This window comes from Lagopus leucura, unplaced genomic scaffold, assembly GCF_019238085.1.
Source record: "Lagopus leucura isolate 7727_CA_CO unplaced genomic scaffold, USGS_WTPT01 Super-Scaffold_100002, whole genome shotgun sequence".
NCBI classification, from domain to species: Eukaryota; Metazoa; Chordata; class Aves; order Galliformes; family Phasianidae; genus Lagopus; species Lagopus leucura.
Genome location: NW_024962263.1, coordinates 75,416,731 through 75,444,636, shown reverse-complemented (window position 1 = coordinate 75,444,636; position 27,906 = coordinate 75,416,731). Strand labels below are relative to the sequence as shown.

Sequence of the window (27,906 nt, the reverse complement as noted above, 5' to 3'; positions counted from 1 at the left end):
CTACAGTTCTGTGTGATTGTGTGGTCACAGGCTGTTGGACCCTGTGGTCAGTTTGGGTCAGTTTCCTTGTCTCTAACCCCTCTCAGCTTCTTATGCACCCCAGCCTACTTGCTAGCAGTGCAACATGAGAAGCAGAAAAGTCCTGACTCTATGTAAGAATTGCTCAGCTACAACTGAGTAGAAGTTGAGTGGTTAATGTCTCATGAGATCTCATCTGAAACGATCTAAGATAAACACCAGTCTTTTTCTGTTCTCATTTTCCTATATTCTACTGTTACTGTATTTCTATTCACAACTTTTAGCGTGCATTACATTGATACTTTTAGGGATGTTCCTGAGATAACCAGTGATGAAGTGAATATTTCAATTCTGAACGGTTTTGACCAAATGTTCCAAACCGTTTTAGAGATTCCATCATCATTTTCATTGTTCAGCTCTTTCTAATAAAAGTTTAGCTTTTTCAGTGCTGCCATTGTGAGTTTGTACTTAACAATAGCATTTATAATTGTAAATAATTGTATAAGGATATCCTTCTGTCAGCATTATTTGTTGAACTTGCTTGTGGGAGAATGGCATCTGCTATGAGTAGTCTGATTTTTTCCACCTTTTTCCAATATCAGTCAATCTTCAAATAGACAAAAGTTTCCAACTATAGAATTCAAATGCAGATTCTAAACTTTGATATATATATATCAAAGTTTAGAATATTATATTTTTTCTTTTTGTCTACAGAGATTCCCCTGAACAGAGTATGCGGTAGACATTTCCAAATTGGTTCAAACATAAGTCTTGTCAGGCGTGTTTTCTTTTTTCATCACGTAGGGAATGGACATATGCATTGGCAAAATTATAAGTGACAGTGAGAATCAACCTATGATAATATTACATCCTTTCTCTATCTGTCTTTCATTTTATATATTTCTAGTCCATTTTCAGGCTTTATTTAGATTCCAACAGGCATGCACACATTTTTTTCTTACTTAATCTCCCAAACTATATCATGCACATCTTACAATCAGTCTCGTGAATCAGTGAATTTAATTCATTGAGTCTTAGGAATCTCAGTTTATTTAAATTGTATACCTATGAACTGTAGGGAGCTATGTAAAACTTACTGTAACAGAATTCTATGAAGTGTAATTTGAAGCACTTATGCTTTTTCTGGTTGGTTTAAAATGTTTTATTTTTTCAGAATATGTTTTCATCTGTTAGAAACCATAATGTATCTAAAGAGTTCCAAGGAGTGCATTCTTCATAGGTATCATTTTTGGCGGTTGCTAAAGGAGTATTTTTCTTTTGGAGGTGAAGAGGAAGACCTGCTATTTTCTGGAATGCATTAGTTTATTGGTCTATGTGTTTTCCCCTACTATCCAGTAAGGCAGTACTCTAATATGATTTTCTTTACCATGATTTTGATAAATATAATACGTCAAGCTTGAGCTTATATTTATGACTTGTCCTATCGCTATACATCCTGATAAAAAAAAAATCTCTCCCCATCTTCCTTGAGATCTTGTCTTCTCTAGATTGAAAAACCTCACCTCTCCCAGCCTGTCTTCACAGGAGAGATGCTCCATCCCTCTGATCATCCTTATGGCTGTCCTCTGGACTCTATCCAACAGATCCATATGTTTTTATTTGTGATTTTTTTTTTTTTTTAATGTTGAGGACCCCAGTGATGGTTGCAGTACTCCAGGTACTGTCTCATGAGAGTGGAGAGGGAGATTTACCTCCCCTGACCTTCTAGATACAATTCTGTTGATGCAGCTGGCTTGCAACCATAAAATACCAGCTCATGCTGAGTTTTCCATTGATCAAAATCCCCAAGTCCTTTACTTCAGGACTACTCTCCATCCATTCTCTGCCCAGTCTGTATTTGTGCTGGGGATTACCCAGCAAGGCCTTGCACCTGGCCTTGTTGAACGTGAGTTTTGTACAGATCTTCTTCTCAATCCTGTTAAATATCCTCTGAATTGCATCCCTTCTTTCCAGCATAGTGAGCATACCACACAGCTTAATGTTATCCACGAACTAGCATGTGTCAGTGTACTCTAAATGGATTGGATAACTGAATTCTACCCATCATGGAAGACCAACTCTTACTGGCTAAAATCATTGTGAATTTAAATGGGACTCCATAAAGGGAGATTCAGTCCTATTATAGTAAAATTTCACAATTCAAATGACTAAGTATACCACTTCATTCACATAAGTAAATATCACAGTGATTTTAAACTTATCAACATCACAAGCTAAGGTTACAGTAGTTTAGTGGCACTAACATAGGTATATACTTTATCCCTATAAAGTATTAAAAGAGATGATGTCTGAATTGCTAGCAGCCTGCAACATAAGTTGTAGATAAGAATTTTAAACAGGCCATACCTGATAACTTTTTAGCTTTCTCATACCTTTGCAATCATTACTACTTCCTGTTTTTGATAAAAATATTGGATGAAGTTAGGCTTGTAAAAGAACATGTAAAAAGAATGAAGATTTGTTTTATCCTAATGACATTCCTTTGCAGCACTTACTGGAGGTTGGTCTGATACTTAAATGAGCATACGTGTATGTAACTGAATAACTGTTTTAAAAGCAAGACAAATTGATAGTTAAATAAGTCATGAGGAAAACACTTGTATGTATGGGATTTATAGTGGGAGTGACTGCGTGCTCATTCTCTTAAAATCTCAGTGTTTCTAAGATAGCGAATACCATTATCTTGTTTTAAATACTTACATCTAGAAAATGTGGTTTGAATGTAATTAATACTGTACATTTTTACAGAGTCCATAATTACATCTTTAAGGTACAAGTGACCTCTTCCTTGTAGTGAAGAACTAACTGATATACCTAGTAATAAAATCAGAGTTGTTTATACAAAAAAAGGAAATTGTGAACCAGAGACAGGTTTAGTCTCTGAAGACTTGTATCTTATTTTGGAATGTGTGATTGATGGCATTTGAGATAATCACTAACACTAGTCTCTGTGGTCTCTTTCCAATGTGTTGGGATTAGTATTCCTCCAGAAGCTGTTTAACATATCTATCATTCGATCTGTGCTGCAGTAATTCATTTTCAAAACTATTAATGAAACATGATATGATGGACGCAGAGAAGTTTAGCTAATATGAAGTGGATTGCATTCAAGAACTGTGTGGTTAGAGATTATTTTAGAGAGAGGTGAGGAAAGATAATGGAGGATGGCTGCCTTTTTGAAAAGTCAATTCTTCAAAAAATTAGGAAGTGTCAAAATGTAAATTGCTTATGAAAGTGTAATTCTACCTCTATATGCACATCCATTATCATATAGTCTTTAATTACACAGTCACCCAGTATTTCCCCTAGGCTCCCTGCCTCATTTGTTGCATAGGATGAATGATGCCTCTGAAATGTAGCAGCTGTTTAATATTTTTAACCTCATCATTCAAGTGCTGGCTTCTGCCTTATATACTGCACACTCTTTAAAGCCTTCAATATATATGCAATTACTCCATCTTGTTACTCAGTCATAAATATAATTTGATTTTCTAATCATACCAAAGATAGTAATATATTTATTTCTACTTGAAGAAAAAAAACCCACAACATTATTATCCTAGTACTATATATGAAGAAAATGGAAGAAGGAAAGATCTGAAATTATTCAAGACAGTGCAAAACTACTGTTGGAAATTCTTACTTCATGATACAAAACTCAGGTTTTAATGCTGCTAACCAGACAATTTTTGTCTATCATAGAATTATCATTGAATTTTTTGGGTTGAATGGGACCTAATGATCATTTAGTTCCAACTGCTGTGCAGGGTTACCACCCACTCCATCAGATTGCCCAGGACCCCATCCATCCTGGCCTTGGACAGTTCCATGAATGAGACATTCACAGCTTTTCCTGAGGTGCTTCACTACCCTCTAAGTAAATAATTTCTTCCTGACATCTAGTCTAAGTCTCCCTCCTTTTAGTTCCAAACCATTCTCCCTTGGCCTATTACCACCTGACTGTGTAAATGTCAGTCTTTTTGTTTGTTTGTTTGTTTGTTTGTTTTTTTGTTTTTTAATTTCCTTTAAACACTGAAAAGCTGTGATGAGATCTCTCCAGAGCCTTTTCTTCTCCAGGCTGAACAAACTTAACTCCTTCAGCCTGTCTTAACAGGAGAGATGTTCCAGCCCCCTGATAATCTTCGTGGCCTTCCTTCAGCCCTATTTCCTTCTTGTGCAGGGGCCCCCTGACCTGGGTGCAGTACTCCAGATTGAGCCTCACAAGGTTAGATTAGTGGGGGACAATCACTTTCTGGCCACCCCACTTTTGATAAAACTCAGAATACCGTTGGCTTTACAGGCTGCGTGCACACAGTGATGGTTTGTGTCAAGTTCTTCATCCACCAGGACCTCTAAGTCCTTCGTTACAGGGCTGCTCTCAGTTAGTTCTCCCAGTCTATACGTATGTCTGGGATTGCCCCAACCCCACTGCAGTACCTTGCACTTGGCCTTGTTGAACCTCATCAGGTTCACACAGCTCCACTTTGTACGTTTGTCCAGGTCCTTTTGGATGGCAACGTTTCCTTCTGTTTTATCAATTTTTTAGTGTCATACTTGCTAAGGGTGCTCTCAGTCACACTGTCTTTGTCATTAAGGATCATTGGTCCCAGGATGGAACCCTGAGAGTTGACACTCATTGCAAGCTTCCATCAGGCCATAAAGCCCATAATTACAACTCTCTGTCTGTGGTCGTCTAGCTGATTTCTTATACATAGAACTGCCTTCCCTTCAAATACATATCTCTCCAATTAAGATATAAGGATGTTGAATGGAAGCAGGACCAAGAGTGTGTAGATTTCCAGATAGATGACATTGGTTGGTCTTACCTTGTTGACTGTTGCTGTCACTACATCATAGAAGATCATCACCTTTCTCAGGCACTGTTTCCCATTGCTGAAGCCCTACTGGCTGTCTCGGATCACCTCCTTGTTTCTGCATATGCCTTAACATTTCTTCCAGGGGGATCTGTTTCATGATCCCTAGACATACAAGTGAGGCTCACAGTCTAGTGCCGTGAGTCTTTCTTTCTGCTTTCTGTTGAACTACTGCATCTCTTATTTATTTCCTGGTATTTCTGATTGCTTGCACTTTTAGTTGTCAGATACCTGGATCTATACCTATATTTATAGATGTTCCAGAAGAGAAATTCACACAGGAAGTGGCCAAATGTTACAATTCTGATTTTCTTTCTCTATAGGCCAGTGTCTTAATTATTATAATTCATCTAATGAGGCTAACTTATGTAACACTTTGCAAACTGATTTTTTTTTTGTATTTTTCTCAGCACATTTTTAACTGTGACATTATGCTTGTCTCCAGGTGTCTCAGACGAGATTTTACATAACTTCCTCTTGTGTCAGTAGAGTCTTAAAAATTGGCATATCAAGCTGATTTATAAACACTAAATTTTTTTGAACTAGAGTAACTGACAGAAATAGAACTACTTTTAACCTTAAAAACACTATTTTAGCAACTCCTATTAACAATAACCATTTCTGACTCATTTTTGTTAAACATCAATTTGACAGTAGACTGATCTCCTTGCCTAGCAGTACTCTTTAAGGACTAATGAATTAGATTTCTGCATCTGTGCATTCAGGTATCAGTCAGTTTGTCTTATATCCTAATTTCTCAAATTGAGCTATTGTGCACTGCATAAGAAATCTTTTTTTCCATATATTTAACAGCTTATTGTTTGGACATTAGATTTAGGGCAAGAAATAATTGAAGGAGGAGAGGGATTCCATTTCAGGTTCAAACAGTTAAGCAAGGAAATAACAAGTTTCTATGAGCTTCTAAGAAAAATTATACAGCAGGGTTTTCGCTCAGCTAGCTGTGTAAGCTAGCAAGTTCACCTGTTCATAGTAAGGATGGTTGCCAAGGTTTAACTCAGCAAGTGGCTCAGCACCACACAGTCATTTGCTCGCACCTCCCCTCTTCCCAGTGGGATGGGGGAGAAAATTAAAAAAAAATTAAAAAGCAAACGACAAACAAACAAACAAAAAACAACAAAAAGACCCAAAACTTGTGGTTGAGATAAAACTATTTACTAATATAAAGGAAAAGTATAACAGTTATGACTATATATATGTATATGAATCTATATGACAAGTGATGAACAAGCAATTTCTCACCACCCACTGACTAATGCCCAATTAGCCCCGCAGTGAGCAGAAGACTCTGAACTCTCACTCCCTTGAGAATTCTCCTTCTGCATGATGTCATATAGCATGGAGTATCCATTTGGCCAGTTTACATCAGCTGTCCTGACTGTCTCCTCCCTGCCCTTCATTAATATGAGCTGAGAAACTGGAATGTCCTTGACTGTGTGCAACATGCAACACTGCATAGCAAAGACTATAAGCACTAGTGTATTATCAGCATCATTTTTCCCCTGGAATGGAAACATATCAATGAGCAAGTGCCAATAAATGACAAACAAATTTCACCATAGTTAAATTCTAAATGGTTTGTTTGGTTGGGGAAGAAAAAAAAATAAAAAGTCATGTAAAAGTATACATGAGGAACATAAGAAAAAAATCATGCTCTGAAAGATTGTTAGGGCGCTGGAACAGGCTGCCTGGGTATGTGGGAGAGTCACCATCCCTGGAGGTGTTCAAGTAGCAGACAAATAGCATAAAGGGATTCATGGTTGTGAATAGCATATGCTTTACCATTTAACCACCTACTCATTAAGAGAATGTATGTAGCTGTAGTACTTGAGACACGTTCTGTCTATATACAAGCAACAAAAGGTGGCCAGGCATATTTCATAAGTAGAGTATTACATCATACTTTCTCAGTCTATGTATTTTCCTCATTGCTATTACTCAGCTTCTTTACAAGAAATTTAGAATTGTATACTGCATTATGTAGAATGTGCATAGTAATACAGGTTTTCCTGTTTACTCTGTGCTTTTCTAATCTACCTGTTGTTTTGTGTTTTTCTTGCTTCAATATTCTGTATCTAGCTTTTTGAACCCTGTTTACAATTTTTTCCTGGGTTGAATACAGTTCAATTTCTGTTATAATTCAGGATGATAAATACTGCTTCTACTGTTGTTACTTCAGACTTACTAACTATGTGCATGGCCTTTTATAATGTGATATCTGTAGTATGTAGTCTTTAGACCAAGACATAATTGTGAGGGTTTCTTCACATAGGTCTATCTATTAAACACCGGACAAAGGCATAGTACCATGGATCAATGCAAACTGAAAGGTTAATTAACGGTTATGAAAAGCTCTTTAGAATGTCTTAAGTCTTAAAAGTCAGTCTGATTTGAGTCAACCCAGAAGAATGAAACACTGATCTTATTTTGTAATGTTGTACTCTATTATACTTCTATTATAATAATACAATGAGTTTTTTATATTACAAGCTGCATAATCTATCAGTAAAATTCAATATAATACATGGGAGAGGAGCGAGGAGAACACAAGGGAGAAAACGTCATGAAAAATATCTGATGTACTTCTATACTTTGTCAGATGGGTATGTTCAGTGACCTGCAGATAGTGTAGAACATATGATTTAATGACTTTTTAAACTATCAGATAAATAACTTTATAATTTAGAATCTAAACTGTGCATCCAGCCATTAATTATTTTAATCTTTAAGTCATTTACTATTAAATCGCAAATACATACAGTTTAGAATTTCATACCTTTGTTTCAAACTCTTTATATAATTCTAAGACCTTCTTATATTTAGATTGAGAGTTACATGGATTAGAAAATTTACTTTATCAGATCAGCATCTCTCCAATATTTCAATATTTTTTCAAAAGTTTTTTAGTGCAGTCACAACAATGTTCTTGCCTTTATTTATGGAGTGGAGAAGTGCTTTTCCTATCTTAGTTGCCTCCCATTCATATATAAATAATATTTTACCTATGATGTATATGTTTTAATCATAACAAAGAGTGAAACAATACTGCATATTACCAATGAGACTAACTTTGGGGTTAAATCATCCTTTCTGGGGTAAGATAAGATGTAGTTTAATTATTCTTTGTTTTACTGTATTAGAGACTCTAAAGTTCAGCTGTTTGGGATGAAATTAATTGTACTCAATGACCATCTCACTTAAAGTGCTTATGAAAACATTCAGGCAAAACATTTGCAGCTTTGAAGAATATGACTTCAGGAAAAAAACATTATTTTGTAGTCTTTAAAAATAATCTGGAAACCTTCTTGATAACTTCTAGCACATTAGGCCAATGACCTGAAATATGGCAGGTGAGTGAATACATATTGAAAACTTTATCCTTATCCAAGCTATAGACCAATTAGACCCCCCACCAATATTTTTTTCTTCTCTTTTTTTTGGGAGTGGTGGTGGTGAGTACACTGTGTTTCCAACTTGAAAAAAACTACATCCAACACTTACTTTTGGAAGCAATATGCAGCGTTCTGGTGGAAAAAATGACACCTATCACATAAAAACCCGTATGAATATGTGATAAATGAATAGTTTTTACATGGGTAACAATAGCAATGCATCACATAATATCATTTGGCATAACAATGTTATAGTGGCCTGGATGAATAATATGAATCACAGGTTAGAGAATTCTACTATTAGGAAACCATTATAGATAACTATTCTGCAGTGTTATGCTTGCTAAGAAAATGTCAACTGAAAGCTGCAGCTGAAAGTAATGTTAATGTTGAAGAATAAATTTTGATGTAAATAAAAAATTGTTTTTTTGATGCATAATTAATGTTTTCTAATTATATGTGAAATTCAGAATATTTCATCTTTTCCCTTAACTATTGTTTTTCAGTGTTGTACATTTGTGTGTGGGGGTCAACACATAAGAAAAAACTATGGTTAAAAGTCTTGCATGTATTTCCTTTTGTCATAGGCATTGGTAAAAGTTTCTCGATAGGCTTTTTATTTTTTTCTTGCCTTATGACCTTGATCTCTGCTGGATGCTTTGTCCGAAATATAATGCTATCCTCTTCCTCTTGGCATTGATCTGAAAACACCTAAATGGATTTTAGGATGTCCCTAAAACTCTTGTGCAGTGTTCAAATATTTTTTAAGTAAAAGCAAGCTGGAACTAATAGACTTCCTTCTGAGTAGAGGTTTAGGTCAGTAAAATTAGCTACTTTTAATCATGATGAAATTGCTACCAAATTAAAATCCTAATGATGTTGTGTAGTCACATGGACATGTCATCATAGAGTTTTTTCAAGGCACTGAGTATTAATTGACTGCCACCAAAGAAGAGTGTCAGAGCTGGTGTAGCTTGAAAACATGATCTGTCTGGGTATCATTAATAAGAGCAACATCAATACATTTGAAAGGTTCTACAGACGAGATACTGACTGCAAATAAATTCAGCGTCAACAGATCAATTCTGCATGTGTCAAGAGCTAAATTTTGAATGATCGCTTCAGTAGTCTTGGATTTTGATATTCATCTGCAAACACCATTTAAGAAGAGAAAGAACAGCACTATTCAGAACAAAAAAGGAGGACAGTGTGTATACAGGTCTGCTTGACTCCACTCGTGATAACAGAGAAATCCACTGAAACTGTCTATTTTCATTTATGTGGTCTTCAAATCATACTGAGAGATTCAGAAGCTTCATCTATTAAAATATTCTATTTTCATGAAGATTTTCTAAAGCTAACAGCTGAATGGTTTAATCAAATTGGCAGCAACAAATTAGTTTCCTGCTGATTCTTATATGAGTAAAGTAGTACACCGCAGGCTTTTATCAATTTTCAGAATATCTTGCAAATTTTGGAGGACTACAATATCTTCAGCTTGTTTCTTTGTTGTGGTTAACAATGTGCTTGAACTTATCTCTTTGAAATCAAGTGATTTAGTCTGTGGAACAAAACCTCTCATTTTAAATTGTCAAAGTTAACAAACTTTGAATTATACAGAACACTGAGTTATACAGAACTTACAAAAAGAGAATTCAAGCACAGAAATTACTGAATTAATAACTGTTAATATATGGGTTTCAGTCTTAATATAAATTTTCTGTCATTTCTCTTAACTGTGACTATTGCCATACTCAAAGAATGCAGATTGTAATGTGGCTGTAGCTTTTGCTTCCAGTTATGTTTTTCCTCAAGAAAGATGCTCAAAGTCAAGAATTTGGGAGATAATCTAAGAAGGTACTATGGAATTTTTGTTAGTATATTTCTTCCTGTAATGTTTTTGTGTTTTTGGCATTTCTCTCGCAAATATTTTATTGACTGAGGACACTTGTTCACTTTGTCATTTCTCTTTGACAGACCCAAAAAGTAATCTGTGAACTGAGGGATATTTTGTTTCTTCACTTTGTAACTGCTATTGTGAAGTATAGCAGATTTAGATAAGATTCCTTAATAATATTTTTTCACTTATTCTTTTTTGCTATTGCTTAATTTCTGTAGTCCCATAAGTAAAACTAAAAGCATAGTTGCCTGCTATTAAAAGTTAGATTAAGGGAGAAGTGAGAGAACTGAAAGATATTTTCCGTGTTTATCAAAATTATTTTCTTTTTGATGCGTAGAATCCAGAATTGTATTTCCACCTTTAAAATAGAATGTTGATAGTTGTGTGAAACTTCCTATAAATTACTCAATAATCCATCTTTTGTCTGGTTAAGTTGAAGAACTGAATGTTCTTGGAAAAAAGGAAAAGCTCCCAGAAACTAGTTAATTTCAATCAAATGCAGTTCCTTCAGTCCAAGATGACTGTATTAATGAGAGCAAACATAACATACTATGAAAACAGTACAGTGCCAGAGAATTTTTAAATCTTCCTGGTGTCTGTAATTTTAAATATGTATTTCAGAAGTTTGTGGAAAAAGAAATATCCTCCTGAATTAAATTTCAAAAACAATTCTATATATGAAGTGAGGATCAGCCTCTTCTATCAGGTAACTAGTGATAGAACAGAAGGTAATTGCCTCAAGTTGGGTCAGGAGGGGTTCAGGTCAAATATCACTGGTTGATGATAAGAGTGCTTGAGCACATCCCTCATGGGGAAAAGCTGAGAGAGTTGGGGCTCTTCAGTCTGGTAAAGAGAAGGCTCCAGGGAAACCTTATGGTGACCTTCCAGAACCTGAAGAGGACTACAGACAGGAGAGATGGGGAGGAACTTTTTATAAGGGCATGTAGCTACAGAGCAAGGGGATATGGCTACAGACTGGAAGAGAGTAGACAGACTAGACATTAGAAAGAAATTCTTTACTGTGGGAGTGGTGAGACACTGGAACAGAGTGCTAAGTGAGGTTGTGGATGCCGCCCTGGAGACTTTCAAGACCAGACTGGATAGGGATTTGAGCAACCTGGTCTGGAGGGAGATGTCCCTGCCTGTAGCAGGGGGGTTGGAACTAGATGATCTTGAGGGTACCATCCAACCCAAATCATTCTATGATATTAGGAAAAAATTCTTCTCAGGAAGAGTGGTGAAGTTTTGGAAAAGACTGCACAGGGTAGTGTTGGAGTCGCTGTCCATGGAGGTGTTCAAGAGAAGTGGAGATGTAGCACTGACGGATACAGTCAGTATGGTGGTGAGGTTTTGATGGTTGAACTAGATGGTTTTAGAGGTCTTTTCCAAACTGAATGATTCTATGATTCTAAGAGTAGTAAAGATGTAACTTAGAGTTGAAGGTATTTAAACATTTTCTTTGTTGTTTTGTGAGGATTTTTTGTGTGTGTGTTTGGGGGGTGAGGAGTGTTTCTTCTATTTTGAACCAATGCTATTTATTTGCATTAGTTTAATTTATAAATACAACCGTATTCTAACTTTTCTCCAAAATATACATGCTTGAACCTCTGCTTTTGCAAACTGTTATACAACTGAGAAGTCCCATGATACTTTTAAACTATCAGTGTGGATAAAACTGTGCAGAAAACACTTCATTGCCATACCTAATTTAAAAGAGCAATTTGGTTCTTGGAGGTGCACTCATTCTGTAAAGCTCCACAAGGCTCACTTATTACCTGAGCCAAATTTTTTGCCAGCTGATGAGTAAATAACTCAGCTTGGAAAGACAGAAAATCTCACTGAATAGGAAAAGAAGAAAGTGTGTATAACCATTAGGACTGTAGGTAAATGCAATATAGAATAAAATATCATTTCAGATTGGATATTAGGAAGACTTTCTTCACCAAGGGAGAAGTTAGGCTCTGGAACAGGCTCCCAAGTGCAGTTGTCATGGCACCAGGCCTGCTGAATTTCAGGAAGCATTTTGGACAATGCTCTCACATGTAGGATTTGAATTTTGGATGGCCCTGCGTGGAGCCAGGAGTTGAACTCAGTGATCCCTGTAGGTCTCTTCCAAGTCAGGATATTCTATGATTCCTTGATAATTATGAAGTACTTCATGCTTATAACAAAAAAATAGGTAAATTCAAAATAATACAGATGTGATGTCTGTCCACATGAAAAATCTTGTCATGGATAATGGCTTTAACTAGTTTTTCCTTAAACTATAAATGTTGGTTGCATTTGATTTATGTGAAATATTACTCACAGTGTTATCTACCATTGTTTTTTGTTTTTTTTTTCCCCCCATACATTCTCAGAGGAATTTCATCTGAATTTTTCTTAAGTGACCCCCATTACCCTCTCTTAGTTAGCTACTCATTATTTTCCTTGGTGAGATGGTAAAATTCTAGTCTTTCCATTTGTGTGGTAATTAAACCTGTGATCTGATGCAGTTCAGTAAGCATGCAGAAGGTTACTGCCAACAATACAGGAAGAAAAAGAGCCAAGGAAAGAATAGATGCTGCTTCTGAATAACTTCATATCTCCTTTCTTGTTATTCCTTTCCTTTCTCTTGTTATTGTTGAATATAATTTTACTATCAGTATACTACTGAGCAGGTGTTTTTTATACTATATGCAGGATTCATTTCCCCTCCTCACGCTTGCTCTTTACTGGCACGTCTTTCTAAAGAACAAGTTAAAGTGAAGGCAAGACACACAAAACTTACTGTGATTAGAACTGAGGCTAAATAAATTGTTAATATTTAATAGTGATCAGTGTGGCAATTCTTTTATGTATTTCTAAAACATAAAATCAATAGAAAGGAATTTCATGGCTAGAATTAGGCAAAACTGTTGATACCATTTAAAATAAAGCTGAAACATCACATGATAACTTTTTCTTTTTTAAATGAATTCCATCCTTTGCATTTAAAAGTACTCATGCTGTAACCAGAATGGTTTATAAACAAAAGTTTTCCTTTTATAGGAAATGACTTACAAACATAGTAGTATTCATAGAAGATGTAATCTGCAAGGTCACTGGAGGTTCTTTCTGTTTTGTTTGCTTATCATGGCAGTGTTTAACTTCTATTTCATGTAAATATGACTACACCTCATCTAATCTTTTCCCCTGTAAACCGGAAAGCAAAATCAATATTCTTTCTGAAACAAATTCAGAATTGTTTAACTGTTATGTGTCTTTAAGATTCTTCTTGAGGATAAATTAACTTGAAGACATATGGCATGATTACCTGTTCCCTGCATTGTTTATCATCCTAATTGACGATAATAAATATATGCTTGTATTCCATAAGCTCTTTGTTTTCCTGCATTATGCTTTTTGAGTGCGTTTCTCTGTATGATTAACTTCTAATGTTCAAGATAAGACAGATGATTATACTGTTGCTGATTACCTTGTGCTTTATGAACAGAAGTTTTACAAATATATAATATCTCTTAGGTTTTTGAGTAGCAAAGTCCCACACTGTGAATATTGTTATGGTAATTTCACAACCAAATTAGATACATGATATGAATCAATTTTGTGCATGTAAATTGTATATACCGATGTGCTTGGAAGTGTGATCATGTGTATTTTTCCCAATTGTCTTCCAATATGCCAGTATGTCCAACAGTGAGTGCTTGCAGCTTTTGCCATAGAAAATTCTAATATCAAACAAATAAAAAATATTTTCATTTTTTTAGAATCAAACTCAAAAAGTTTTTTAATTTTTTGTTTTACTTCCGTTTATCAGTGGTCAGTGGAAAAAAAAAAAAACCACCCTACGCTAAAATGTTAAATTGGTATTTGATTAATAAATGCTTTCATTAAGTACTACAGATTTCTTTGCATCTCTGCTGAAGTCATTTCAAGTCTTTAGAATTCACTTTTCCACTGTGAAGGAGTAATATCTTTTCTTTCAGAATTATTTTCCTTCATAAGGATCAAATTCTCTTTTATTTTCCCTTAAATTACAGAAGGCATAAAATAGACAAGTCCTAACTTCAGTGCCTCTCTGTCAAAATGCATTTGTATAGTAAGCGAATAATTGTTTTCCCCTAGGCCCATTTATTCACCTTTAGAATATGTGTGTCCTTCACAAAAAAAAATAGAGAATAAGAGGAAAAAGGCTTTCTTATAATGATATTATTGTACTGTACATACTGTACCTTTTGACTCTCAGTTCATCACTGATTAGAAACGTACACAATTCCTTAGTGCAAAGCACAGAATAGAAAAATGATTTTGATTTTTATTCACATTACATATTTACATTATATATCTTGTGGTGAAGGTGTTTTTATTTTTTGTTGTTGTTGTTGTTTTTCCTCTATAGTGAATTGTCTTACAGATTGTTCTTGTTAGGAAATATATTTACAGTGATAAACTTGCTTCAGTGCTTTGGGTCACAAAGTTACCTGTTTTGTTTTACCAAGATTCCAAAATAATGAGTATCCTAAGCATTTTCAACAACAGTCAATCTTTTTTTTTTTTAAAAAAAAATTAGTTTAACGTTTAAGGTCATTCCACATCAGCATTCTCATGGCACAGATACTTTGAAGGAATATATGGAAAGCCAGGGAGCGCTCTGAAATTAATGTCTCCTTTTATGCTAATGGCCCAAGACTTTCACAGTGAGGGTGGTGAGGCACTGGAACTAGTTGCATAGCGATGTGGCTGATGCCCCGTTCCTGGAGATGTAGCCTGGTGTTCCTGTTCACTGTGCAGGGTGGTTGGACTAGATGACCTTCAGAGGACCCTTCGAACTCTAAGGATTCTATGATTCTACAAGATGTCAGAAGTAGATGTTGGTGGTATGCCAGTAGAGGTTGAACTTTCCCACAAATATGCTGTTAAATATTGTTTTTTTGAGATATAGCAGCAGAGGGGCAGTCTTACAAAATAATAATTGATATGGAAATATGCATGACGCAAAAGTGTAAAATTGAATTCCTCCATGTGGAAAAAAACTGCACCCATTAGTTGACGCTTACTGAACATTTTTGAAGACCAAACAACCCACTTGAGCACAGTGAGGTGGTGGGTGGGTGTCGTGGTTTTATGATTTTTGATTGATATTCCACATCATAACATCATGTAATATACTGGGAGTTAAAGAGTCACAGAACTAGACCGAACCATGACAGTGGTGCATTTCAGTAGTGGCGGCGGCAGTATGAAAGATAAGCCATGTTCTGGATGGTCATGTACATTTGTCATGCCATGAAATGAACAGTCTTGATCAAATAATTTGTGCAAATTGGTTAATGATGGGATTTATCTTAAAAAAAAAAAAAAAAAAAAAAAAAAAAAAAAGTGTTTTGTAGCTGAGAATTTATCAAAAAGTGTCACTGTGCTCTGTTGTGGCTTCCCTGTAAATAAATAGGAGGCATTACTCTTTGAGCGGCCTGCATATTTTAGCTATAGCTGACTCCCATCCTCTTATACAGTTCCCAATATAAGACACTGGCCTTAGAAACAGGATGTGGGAATAACAGGGAGAGAAGGAATTGCGCTGAAACCATTAGTACATCTCTATCTTATGATGTTAACTAAGTTTGTAACAGATTGTACCCTTTGATTTTTATATTTCCTATGGAAACTTGAAATAATTTCTGAAAACAAACTGATTTTATTTTTGTTGCTGTTCTTAAATGCTTTAAACCTGAGAGGATCCCGCCTAACTCATTAACATATTTAACAACCTAATTATCATTACACATAGATATGTGGGCTTTTTTTGTTTGCTTGTTTTTATGCAGAATACAAAGAAAGAAATGGCCATCTCATAATCTAACATAATTTGTTGGTTTTTCTCGGGAATAAGTAGTAATATTGGATTTTGGATTACAAAATCGTAGCCATCTCTCATTGGATCCAGCATGAATTGAAAATCTAAAAAGGCAGAACAAATAATAATAAAGAAGAGTGTCAACAAAATGTAAAAGTGAAAAATAAGCAAAAAATAAAATTAAAATACTAATAAGTCTTTAAGTGGACTTATGACTTTTCAAAAATAGTTGTTACACATGAAATACTTATTCCAAATACTTAAATCAAGCAACATCCCTTAAAAATAGAAAACATAATAATACTGAAACTGCTAAAATATACTCTCTAACAACTTTTCTGTGAATTGCAGCTTTGATATGTATATGAAAGCTTCATTTCATCATATGAAAACTAAGCTATATTCCATGAAATAATGCCTTTTGTTTCTCTCATCTATTTTTTGAATCATGATGAAGTTTCCAATAATGGTTTTGTTTAAAAAATGAAGTTTTAATGATGACATTATTCAGTGAGCTACATTAAAATACATTGCCTGTTTAACTTAATCAGACATAAAATATATATTTTTAATACAAACATATTATCTGCAATGAGGAATTAGTGCAAGTTCAACAGGCTATGTTGAGGCAAAATTCAGTTATTGAAATATATTCAAAGCGGGGATGCTGAAGCATAGCTGTAGCACTAGGAGTAGAAAAAAATATGAATTTGCTCCTTTTAGTGAATTCAAGCAAAGCTGAAGAAATGCTTTGTCCTAAAATCATGTTATGTGAAATGTTATTATCTGACAAAAGCCTAGTAAATGTTTCTTTTTTGTCTCTTTCAGAGAAAGTTTATTACCATTCTGTATACAAATCCAGAAGCTATTTGCACTTAACCCCTCCCCCCAAAAAAACCAATAATTTCTACTGTCAGAGAGAATTATGTGATGACAGAAAACAATTCTGTTACAAACTCAGGAATGAACTAATGCTAATATGAATTTTACAGAGTGCAATATGTAAGCAATTGTGCAGAAAAGATTAAAGTAATAAAGGAAAGATTTCTATAAACATAGATAAATATGGCCAGAGTTTATGGATGACTTATTTCATTTAAAGCTGTCATTCAAATAACATTTTGTTCAATTTAATTCCATTTATTAAAACAAAAGATAAGATTATGTATGTAGTCTCTCACATACAATAAATAACGTAAAGAAGAAATGTGTTTCCCAACTAACTCCTATCAATAATTATAATCCACCTGAGAATTTCTGGATATTTAAGAATTCCTTTAAGCCTTCCTAGTTAAGATGTCTGGTAGAAGACAAGATGAACAAGCTCACTCTATCAATTTCATGCATTTGTATTCATTAAATGTAACAAAAGTCATAGAAACTCTTACTACTTAGAATAAAATACTTAGCTAACTCCAAAGTAATGCCTCTTATTTATTTCTGTAGAAAATACAACAGATACAGGGAGCTCAGTAACAATTTTAAGCTACAGAACACAGTTTTTCACCATATTCACCAGCTGATCAAGATGCTTTTCATCTTGTCATGTGATGGTTATGTTTGGCAATGGGAAAGTGGCTTGTCTTTCATGTAGTTGTCACCGTAGCTGAACTGCACCACCCACTACCTCACTATGCTCACGTGCACTGTTTGGTCATTGTAAATGTTAAGCAAGTGACAATGAATGTCAGTGAGTGCAATTTTTTCTGCATGGAGGCATTCAGTTCTACACCTTTGCTTCATATGCACTTCCACATCAGAAGCCATTTTGTAAGATTGCCCTTCTGCTGCCATCCATCACAACAATAACATTTAACAGCATATTTGTGGGAAGGTTCAACCTCTACTGGCATAAAAGCAACATTTCACTCTGCATTGTGAACCAATATAATAAAATAGAAGGCAGTAATTTTGGAGCAGCTGTTGAAATAATTAGAGAAAACCATTGGCCTAGCTACATCAGAACAGTAGCCCCAAAAGTGAATAAATAGAAGTAGATACAAAAATATTTACTGTCTTGCTTATATACCGTGAGAAATTTCTGTAATTTCACTTGGTGTAATTACTTACTGGGCACTGATTTGTAGAATGCTATTTTTTTTTTTTTCCCCAGATAGAATGTGGAATGACTTAGGTATTTAGAATATTATTAATCTCTTCAGACAACTTAGGAAAATTTTATGTTCCTTTGGCAATTAACAGTTGTATATTCTTTGTTTGATACTGACAGTCTCATCAACATTTAAGGTAAAATTTAAAAGCTTACATCACTTTTAGGATATTTTCTGCAGACCAACTTTAACTTTTATTAGAAATATGCATTTTTGGGGAGATTCTGATCCAGAAGATTCTAGCCTAAAAACTGCATCAGCTCCCTTCCAGCCTAAGCTGTCTGATGCACTTGTGACATGCATATGCATGAAAATTCTATTAGACATAAAATTTTATTAGAGAATAGAAAAGTTATGTCTTCATATGTTTACATAGTGTTTTTTGCACATATGAATGTGAATAATGTGTTTGCAGGCACATGTATATTTATTTATTTATGTATTGCCTCCTTTGAATTTGGGCAGTTCTTCTTATATTACTAATCTCTCCTTTGTTTTTCCTTCCCCTTTTTGTTGGCTTATGAGTTTCAGCTCTAATGGAATGTGAATTGTATTGGACACAGTGAGGTACTGCTGTCCATTTTTAATTTTAAGAGTCAAGCATGTGGTATTTTGCTTGATATAATTTTTGCCTTAAAAAAAAAGAAAAAAAAAAAAGTAAGTAGAAATAATTTCTCTCATTTGTTTTCAATTTAAAATACTCTATAAACACAAAGAACTCTGACTTTTCTGAAATCCTTTTACAGAATTTCCTTCATAAGAAAGCATGGAATAGAATCAGACTTAGTGGCATATTTCAGTAACTTTTATGTTCTGTACATGAGCATATACTCACGGAGAGTTTGTTTTTTTTCTTCTACAATTGAATTCTTTATTTATTTCAACAGAAATTGAAAAAGAAAGTTGTGGTGATCCTGGAACACCATTATATGGCATCAGAGAAGGGGATGGATTTTCCAATCGGGATGTTTTAAGATTTGAGTGTCATTTTGGATTTGAATTAATTGGAGAGAAATCTATAATTTGCCAAGAAAACAACCAGTGGTCTGCAAACATACCAATTTGTATCTGTATGTACCAAAATTTTTGTTATTATTTTGGAATGCATAATATTCTGAAACATTTTTCTTTATATATAAGAATTTCCATGATTGAAAGGTTAACAATATGCAACCAATTCTGCTGATAGAATGAATTTGTTTTTGTCAGTAGTTGATTTCCCTAGAGGCTATTCTCAGTAGAAATTCTAGAACTAATAAATACTTTTTTTTTCTTTTAATATTAATTGTATTATCTTTACATGGTGTGGCATAATAATTTATTATTGGCTTTCTAATAGGAATCCATAGATTTTTTTACATACAATACACTTTTTGCAGCTACTTCGATAAATTCTGTAGATTAGCAGTTGCTGAACTGTAATTAGATGTTTAAATTATTTACAGATTTTTCCACATATATCTGAACATAATATACTACTTAAATGATCATAGCTCTATCATTTACATTGTACAGTATAAGTAAGCTAATGTTATGATAAGTATCTGTAATTTCTTTTTTAACACTCTGACCAAGTGAGGCCACAAGTAGAGTACTGTGTCCAGTTCTGATCTCCCCAGTTCGAAAAAGACTGGGTACTGCTGGAGAAAATCCAATAGATGGTGACAAAGATGATTAGAGGCCTTAAGCATGGCCCTTACTGGGAAAAGCTAAAAGTCCTGGGACTGTTTAGCCTGGAGAACACAGAGGGAAACTTACGAATATCTTAAGAGCAGGATAAGGTCAGGCTTTTTTCAGCTTTGCCCAGTGACAGGACAAGGGGCAAGAGGAACAAACTGGAACATGGGATGTTCCATGTGAACACTGAAAAGAACTTTTCCATGTGGATCACAGAGTACTGGAACAGACTGCCCACAGGATTTGCAGTCTCCTTCTCTTGAGTACCTGGTGGTACTCAAAACCCACCAGGATACTTTCCTTACTCTAAGGAACCTGATTTAGCAGAGGAGATGGACTAGGTGACCTCCAGAGGCCCCTTCCAACCCGTATGGTTCTGATTCTATGATTTTCACTAAAGTAGTACAGATCAAATATATTCAGAGTATGATCATTTATTTTCATCCTTGCAGTTTATTATGTTTCAACAGGAATGACTGAATATAAAATATTGTCCTGATAATAGCAACACAATTCTGTTATCCCTGTGAGAGTAGTTATTATCTTACGCTTCCGTGTGAAAAACAAACGATAAGGGCAGCTGACCTTCTGTCTCTTTAATGTTCTCAATGACAGGTCTGTTCATCTAAGCAGTTACCTAATGAAAATAATAACTGCTGCCAACTGGTTAAGAAGTACATGAGTACTGTAAGAACTAGCATAGGTTTCTGATGCAATGAGGATGTTCCTTATTACATGGAGTCTCTGCTTGAGAGGTAGTTTTATAGAAGGAAAGGTAATAAGAAGATACAAAAAAAACTTCCTATCTATCTTCACGCCAGATCACAGCAAATATTGAATTATTCAGTTGAAATAGTAAGCATGTTTAAGTATCTCATACAAAGCCTTATAATAAAGTAAATGCTTCTTAAAATATTTGTTTCTGTTGTCTAACTTCTTTCTCTCTTTTTTGGCAGTTCCTTGCCTTTCTAATTTCACTGCACCTATGGGAACTGTACTTTCACCCGATTATCCAGAAGGATATGGGAATAATTTAAATTGTATCTGGACAATTATTTCAGAGCCTGGAAGCCGAATCCATCTTTCTTTTAATGATTTTGACTTGGAATCTCAGTTTGACTTCCTTGCAGTTAAAGATGGTGACTCTCCAGATTCCCCCATAATAGGAACATTTACTGGTGCTGAAGTTCCTTCTCATCTTACCAGTAATGGTCATATCTTACGTCTGGAATTTCAAGCTGACCATTCAATGTCAGGACGTGGATTTAACATCACTTATAACAGTGAGTAATAGTAGTTTCTATGAATGTATGTTTTGTTTTCAATATATAATTCAGGAGATAAGCATGTTAAAAAGGCATTATTATATGCTTTCAAACAGAACATATATACCTAAAAATACCTTATTTATGAGTTCAAATTGTCTTTTAAATGCTATGTAGCAGCTGAAATTAAGTATATATTTATCACTTACTGCATTAGAGATTGTTGCGATGGGATTGGTTAGATGACTTAAATTTAGGACAATTTCAAAATGTATAAGTGAACTGTACTGAATTTATTAAAAGCACATTTTGTCCTGCTGGTCTAATGTTACATAATGTTAATGACTATCATTACGTATACTGATTGAGGACTTGTACTAGTTTACCTGTGGGTATGGAATACCATGGAGCTCTTCCCTTATAAAGTTTTAGAGTGTATGAAGTCGCCTCATAGCCATCTTTTCTCCAGACAAGATAGCTCTAGTGTTCTCAGCCTCCTCTTCCCATAAGGCATCCTACCAACACCTTTACCAGCTTAGCTGGACACACTGAAGGACTATACCATCCTGAACACAACAGTCAAAGTGAACCCATACCAACACCACATACAGTGAGAGAATCAACTCCTTTGACTGGGTTGCTATGCTTAAGGCACACTAAAATGTGATTTGCCCTCTCAGCTGCAAAAGCATACTGTGACTCAAGTTGAGCCTGCTGTTGACAATCATCCTCGGATCTCTTTCTCCTGAGCTGCTCTCAGCCAGTCATCTCCTGGACTGTACCTCCATCCCATGTGCAGATACCTTTGTTGAACTTTGTGTTGCTACTAATTGTCCAATGCTCCAGTATACATAGTTTCCTCTGAAAAACCTCTGTCCCTTCAGGGAGTCAACAACACCTATCAGTATTATTAGCAAGCATGCTGAGGATGCATTCTGCTCCTGTATCTAGATAATTGATAAAAATGCTGAACAGAACTGGCCCTAGAACTGAGCCTTGGGGAGCACAGCTGGTGACCATTCACCAGTCACATTAGTCCCACTTAGTTTGAGTACTGATACTGAGCCAATTAATCACCCAGTGTAACTTCTAACTGTTCACTACAGAGGTAGACAGTTTGATCATAAGGATGCCATGAGGGACAGTATCAAAAATCTTACTGAAAGATTACATCCAATATCTTCACACCAGCCACAAAAAAAAGTGACCTTATCATAGAAGAAAAGAAAATTACTAAGGTGGAAGATTACTTTGATGAAGTCATATTGACTATGCGCGGTAATAACTCTGTCTTTTTTTAACTGCCAACACAGCCTTCTCCATAACTCTTCCAGGAACTGAGGTTAAACTTACAGTTTCCTGGGTCTTCTCTCATACTTTTCTTATAGGTGGTTATAATGCTGGCTAGCTTCCAGTCAGCTAGGACTTCCCCAGACTACCAAGACTGTTGTTAAAGTTTTGAAATGGGTACAGCTCTTGTGTCCCATAAGACCTTCAGCATTCACTCTGGGGTGAATCCCGTCAGGCCCCATGGACTGGTATAACTGTTCTCTTACAATTTCAGTGACCATAGATGGAAACTTATTGCCCCTGGAACTATTTTGGTCTATTCAACTCTGAAATCTGGATAGACCAAGATCTGTCATTAATCTTGAAAACTGAGGCAAAAAAAGATGTTCAAGACCCCTGCCTTTTCCTTCTCCTTAACTTTTAGGTATCCATCTGCTCCAAGTATCAGTCCAATGTTTTGGTTTATCCTCCTCTTCCTTCCTGTTGACCTACTTGGAAAAAGGTGGGGGGTTTTTTGATGTCTGATGCCATGTGGTCTGTATCAACTCAAGATGAGCTTAGACTTTTCTTGTTTTCTTCCTGCAGATGTGAACTATATCTCTGTGCTCTCTGTCTCTCTCTCCCTATGAAGCCAGTTCTTGCTTCCAGAGGTCATATATTTTCTTTTCTGCCCTAGTTCTAGGAGAGATTCTGTTCAGGCAGGTTGGTCTTCTGGCCCCACTTGCTTGACTTAGGACACAAAGGGTTTGCCCGCTCATTTTATTTATGACTTTTAAAAGGTGTTTCTTGAAAAGTGCCCAGCTCTCACAGACCCTTAAATCTTTTAGAGTTGATTCTCAAGGGGCACTGCTAGTTAGCACCCTGTGTAGCTTAAAGTAAGCTCACTTTAAATCCATGGTGGCAACTCTTCTGCCCCCTTTTCTCCATATGCCAAAAATTTTGAAGTTAACTATGTTCATGATTACTCTGACCAAGAAAGCCACCTGCTGTCACTACCCCATACAAGACCTTTCCTATTTCAATTGCTATCAGGAGGGCACATTTTGCAGATGGTTCACACTGACATGAAGTTATCTTCAAAATGCTGGAGTTTCCCAGAATTGCTTATTTTGGCAGTATGATTTCCCCAGTTTACACCTGGGAAATTGAAGCCTTCCATAAAGGTGAAGGTATCTGATTCTGAGATTTCTAACAATGGCCTGTAGAACAGTTCTGTGCCGTCTTGTTGGGTGAAATACTTCACCCACAGGCTGTGTCTTCCCTAACAGCAAGGACTATAGTCTAATCCCACCCTTATATTCAGCACAGAATGTTCACTTTGCCTGCTCAGCCTATCCCTCCCTTCTGATCATAAAGTCATTCACGTACAATGCTTATATGTTGTGGCTGGATACACCATTACAATGCTAAAAATAATACTTAAAAACTGCTGCTAGATATACTGTTTTGGTATGCTTATGCACAGGTTGAGATAAATTAATATTAATTATATCCTGATTAAAACATATATTACAACTGTGGTAGCCACAGGAAGAAAAATTTCAAGACTGGCATTCAGAGCAGTTGCAGTAAATAGTAATTGGACTTATTTCTTCAGAGCTCTGAATTCTATCTACTTATTTCTATTCTTTGGAAGAGAAACTGTCTCCTGTCACCTTCTATATTTTTGTTTATGTATTACCTATTGGTTGAATTATAAAGTTGTATGCATTTTACTTGTTTTTCTTCTGAGGGAGATGAAAAAGTTAAAACTAACCAAATGCCTATATATCTCCTCATTTACTGCTTAGCACTGTATTCATAGACAGCATAATAATTGAAGGTAAAATTAATTATCTTCTGTATCACTAAATACCATTAGCACTTACCTTACTCTTCACTGGTAAGAGTTATTTTATATCATCTGAAGGACACATGAAGAACTGTCTATGTTTTATTGCTTTGGCTTTTATCCAACAGCAGAGTCCAAGTAAGATATGTTCCTAGCTAGGGCAAACACAATGATCCAGTGTGTAAACTCAGACCATGATGAATACTGAAGAATTAGTTTTACTGAAAAATTAGCTTCCTGAAATGATGCTTTCCTTTGAGCATATGTAAAATTAGATATTGCTAACCTAGAAATGAAGCAAGATGGATTAGGTTTTGCCAAGTTACTCTTTTTTTGAGTTGGAAAGAGATTGGATCTGAAAATCCTGATGCATATCCTCTTGCTATCATCTACAGAAAATAGTAAAATTAACAGATCGGCTAGTAGTGTTCTGTTTTGTTTTAGTACATTTTGTTTTTCTTACAATACAGGTAACAGAATAGTACTCTGTAGGCAAAATATCAGGATGTTGTGGATATTTTGTTTTCCCCAGAAGCCTGATAGCATGAGTAATTGGTCCCATTCCTGACTTTCTCCATAACACTTAAGAATGTGATCATGACAGAGGCTTACTTGGAGTGTAAATTAATCTTCAACCATAAGATTTGAAGGAGAGATGTAAATCCATATCTTCCCTTCCAAGAAGAATGTGATACATGCTTGACTGTATGATAAATTTGTCTTTACTGTTCCACTCAGTATAAAAGAAACTGAGATTCATTAAGTGAAAAATGAAAATGAATTCAGACCCAAACTACATATTTTTGTCCAAGAAACATATAATATTTCTTCATAATATTGCAGGGACTAAATCTCCCTCTATCCCTGTGTTTTATTTGTTCTTGTAGTTTCCCTTTCCATATTTTCTTTTTAATTAATTTATTGTTTAATTTAGTTTGATTTTGGTTGTCAGTCTTTCAGAGAATAATTTCTTAATACCTGCCTTAAACATTGCTGTCTAGCTAGGAAAGACATAAACTGACACCAGATATTATGTAAACACTTCAAAAATATATTCTCTTATATTTCAGATGTCTATTTGTAATTATTGTAGCAGCATATGTAGCCTCTAATAATTTATCTTTTTTTTAGTAAAATCAAGCCTAATTTCAACTTCTCTAAACAAAAATTAAATTTGTTTTTTAAATGTATCATCTTTGATTTACTCCAAGTGTTTGACTTCAATATGCCTGATAGGTTGTTATAAATCTTCCAATTGATTTTAATTATGGGGATCAGCCCACAAATGTGTGTCATGAAAATGGATGATAGAATGTTCCAGTAACCAAAGTATTAAGAACTCAAAAAGATGTCAGTTTCAGCTATATCCAATGCTTGTATGAATTTACTTATATCTCTGACATAACATAAATGGAAATGGCATATATTCCTGAAATTACATTAGTTGAATTTGCGGTAGAACTGCATATTTATCCTCAGCTTCTCTCTTCCAGACTATGTCCCAAATTGAGGATTTCTTAATGACATTTCTCTTTCTCTGTTCTCTTTAAAGGGATTTAAAATTGTTATTGGGGGATTGAACTCAAAGATTTCTGGAGGTCCCTTCCAACCCCTACAGTTCTGTGATTCTGATTTTGTGTGATTCATAAACTCACCCTTAGTTAGTCTTCCCTCTGCTAAGCTAAATGCATTGGACTTGTTCATTTAAAGTAAAACTCTGAAACTTTTGTCATATTTGTGACTTTTTAATAAATTCTTTTCACTTCATCTACATCTTGGTTGAATTATGAACATTAGAACTAGACACGGTATCTGAATATAATCATATAAGCTATAAGCAATGCATTTGTATAGTTACATAGTAGTTTTGCTTCAGTTTCAATTTCTTGTTTAGGTCAGGACAGAAAAAATGCACAAATTATTACTGTGCAACAGTTAGACCTATGTGAATTCATGGATTCTTATTACCTTTGCACCAAATGTGTTAATGCAAAGAGAACTAACAAGTAAAAAAAGTATTTTACTTGCAGAAGAATGGGTTGTCAATGGTTGGGAGAAGTGTGTCTAGCTGTTAGAGTCTGGTCTCAGGTGATCCTTCCTAGGCAGGCATTCCCAAAGCCCAGGACATGCCAACTTTGTTTTGGGCTGAGGTAGGTAAGTTCTCTGACATAAAGAACATCTTGCAGACTGTTTGATTTTTATTAGTTGGTGGACTGCTTTGAGCTGTTGTTCATTGACTAAGGTGTATGAAGTGCTATGCAAATGTATCTGTATAAGTTTAGATCTGCTGTTTCTGCTAGTAACGAAGGGTTTCTTTTGGTTTTCATAGCATCTATGTAATTGTGCTTTATCTAATAAAAGTTACATGCCTAAGAACTACATAACACTTGACATGCAAAAGGTCAGACTGTGGGCTATTGACATTAGCTAAATTACTTGACTGGTTCCAGCTGAGTAGGCCATGTCATTCAAATTACAAGACAGTGTTTTTGAATACAAAGAATGCTTTAGTCTGTTTTATTACTGTGACAGGTTACACTCACCACTGGACATTTTTGCTGGCACTTCATTCTCCTAGACATCTTAGACTCAGTACTTCCCAGGATAGAATTCTTCACATTGTGTTGTGTGCTGCACAGAAGTATGTGTTTTCCTGTGATAGTACAGTGTAAACTCTTCTTGTTTGCATCACTTTTAAAAGCCTTTCACTTTTTATGAAGTACCACTTTTATATTCACTTCTTCCTTGATATTTTTCTCTGAAAGAGATACACCTATTGGTAGACTTACCAGTTAAGACTTCACAGGGCAATCTACCAAAACAATGAGTTATGCCAGTGGACCATTCCTTTCTGGTCCTGTTTTCAAGAACCTTTCAGAGCAGACTTTAGACTAGATGAGTTTTAGTTATTTTAATTCCTACCATCTCCATCTTGTCTCTCCAGATCTTTGCAGTTTCTCCCCTTCATGTGCTTTGAAGCAAAATGCAAGTTTTAATATTCTTCTGAGTTAGTGTCAGAACTGAAAGTACTTCACTGTCACTCTGTACTATGTTTTTGCTACTTGGATTTCTTCCCGATCTGACTTACAATATAGATTCAAACATGATAGTGGATGAGTTAAAGTAAAAAAAAAAAAAAAAAAAAAAAAAAAGCTGTACGTTTTCTTTACATTTAAAGAGGGCAAGGAACATTTCTATTACTTCTTAATTTATTGATGATGGATCAAATATTAAGTACTTGCAATTTTATGCTTTTCCTTTTCAGTTTCAGATATGTCCAATATTAAAGCTCCACTACAAATGCTGCAGGGTGACCTCATTGCAGCCTTTCAATACCTAAAGGTAGCCTACAAACAGGAGGGGAATCAACTCTTTGAAAGGGTTGATAACTGCAGGACCAGGGGAAATGGTTTTCCATTGAGGGAAAAGTTGAGGGAGGGGAGATTTAGGTTGGACATCAGGGGGAAATTCTTTACAGAGAGAGCAGTAAGGTGCTGGAACAGGCTGCCTAGAGAGGTTATGCAAGCCCCATCCCTAGAGGTGTTCAAGGCCAGACTGGATGGGGCCCTGGGCAGCCTGGTCTAGTATTGAATGTGGAGGTTGGTGGCCCTGCCTGTGGCAGGGGGGTTGGAGATTCTTCTATGAATCTTTTCTCAAATATAAGCAGCCTGAT

General features: G+C 35.3%; 1 protein-coding gene across 3 annotated transcripts in view; it reads left to right on the top strand.

Moving 5' to 3' along the window:
* Window positions 1-27,906, top strand: part of CSMD3 (CUB and Sushi multiple domains 3) — a 539,260-nt gene that overhangs the window by 304,705 nt on the left and 206,649 nt on the right. For all 3 annotated transcript variants that reach the window (XM_042869066.1, XM_042869064.1, XM_042869063.1), the window contains 2 exons: window positions 19,058-19,240; window positions 20,804-21,130. In XM_042869066.1, coding sequence (XP_042725000.1) covers window positions 19,058-19,240; window positions 20,804-21,130 — 510 coding nt within the window. The remainder of the gene's footprint in view (window positions 1-19,057; window positions 19,241-20,803; window positions 21,131-27,906) is intronic.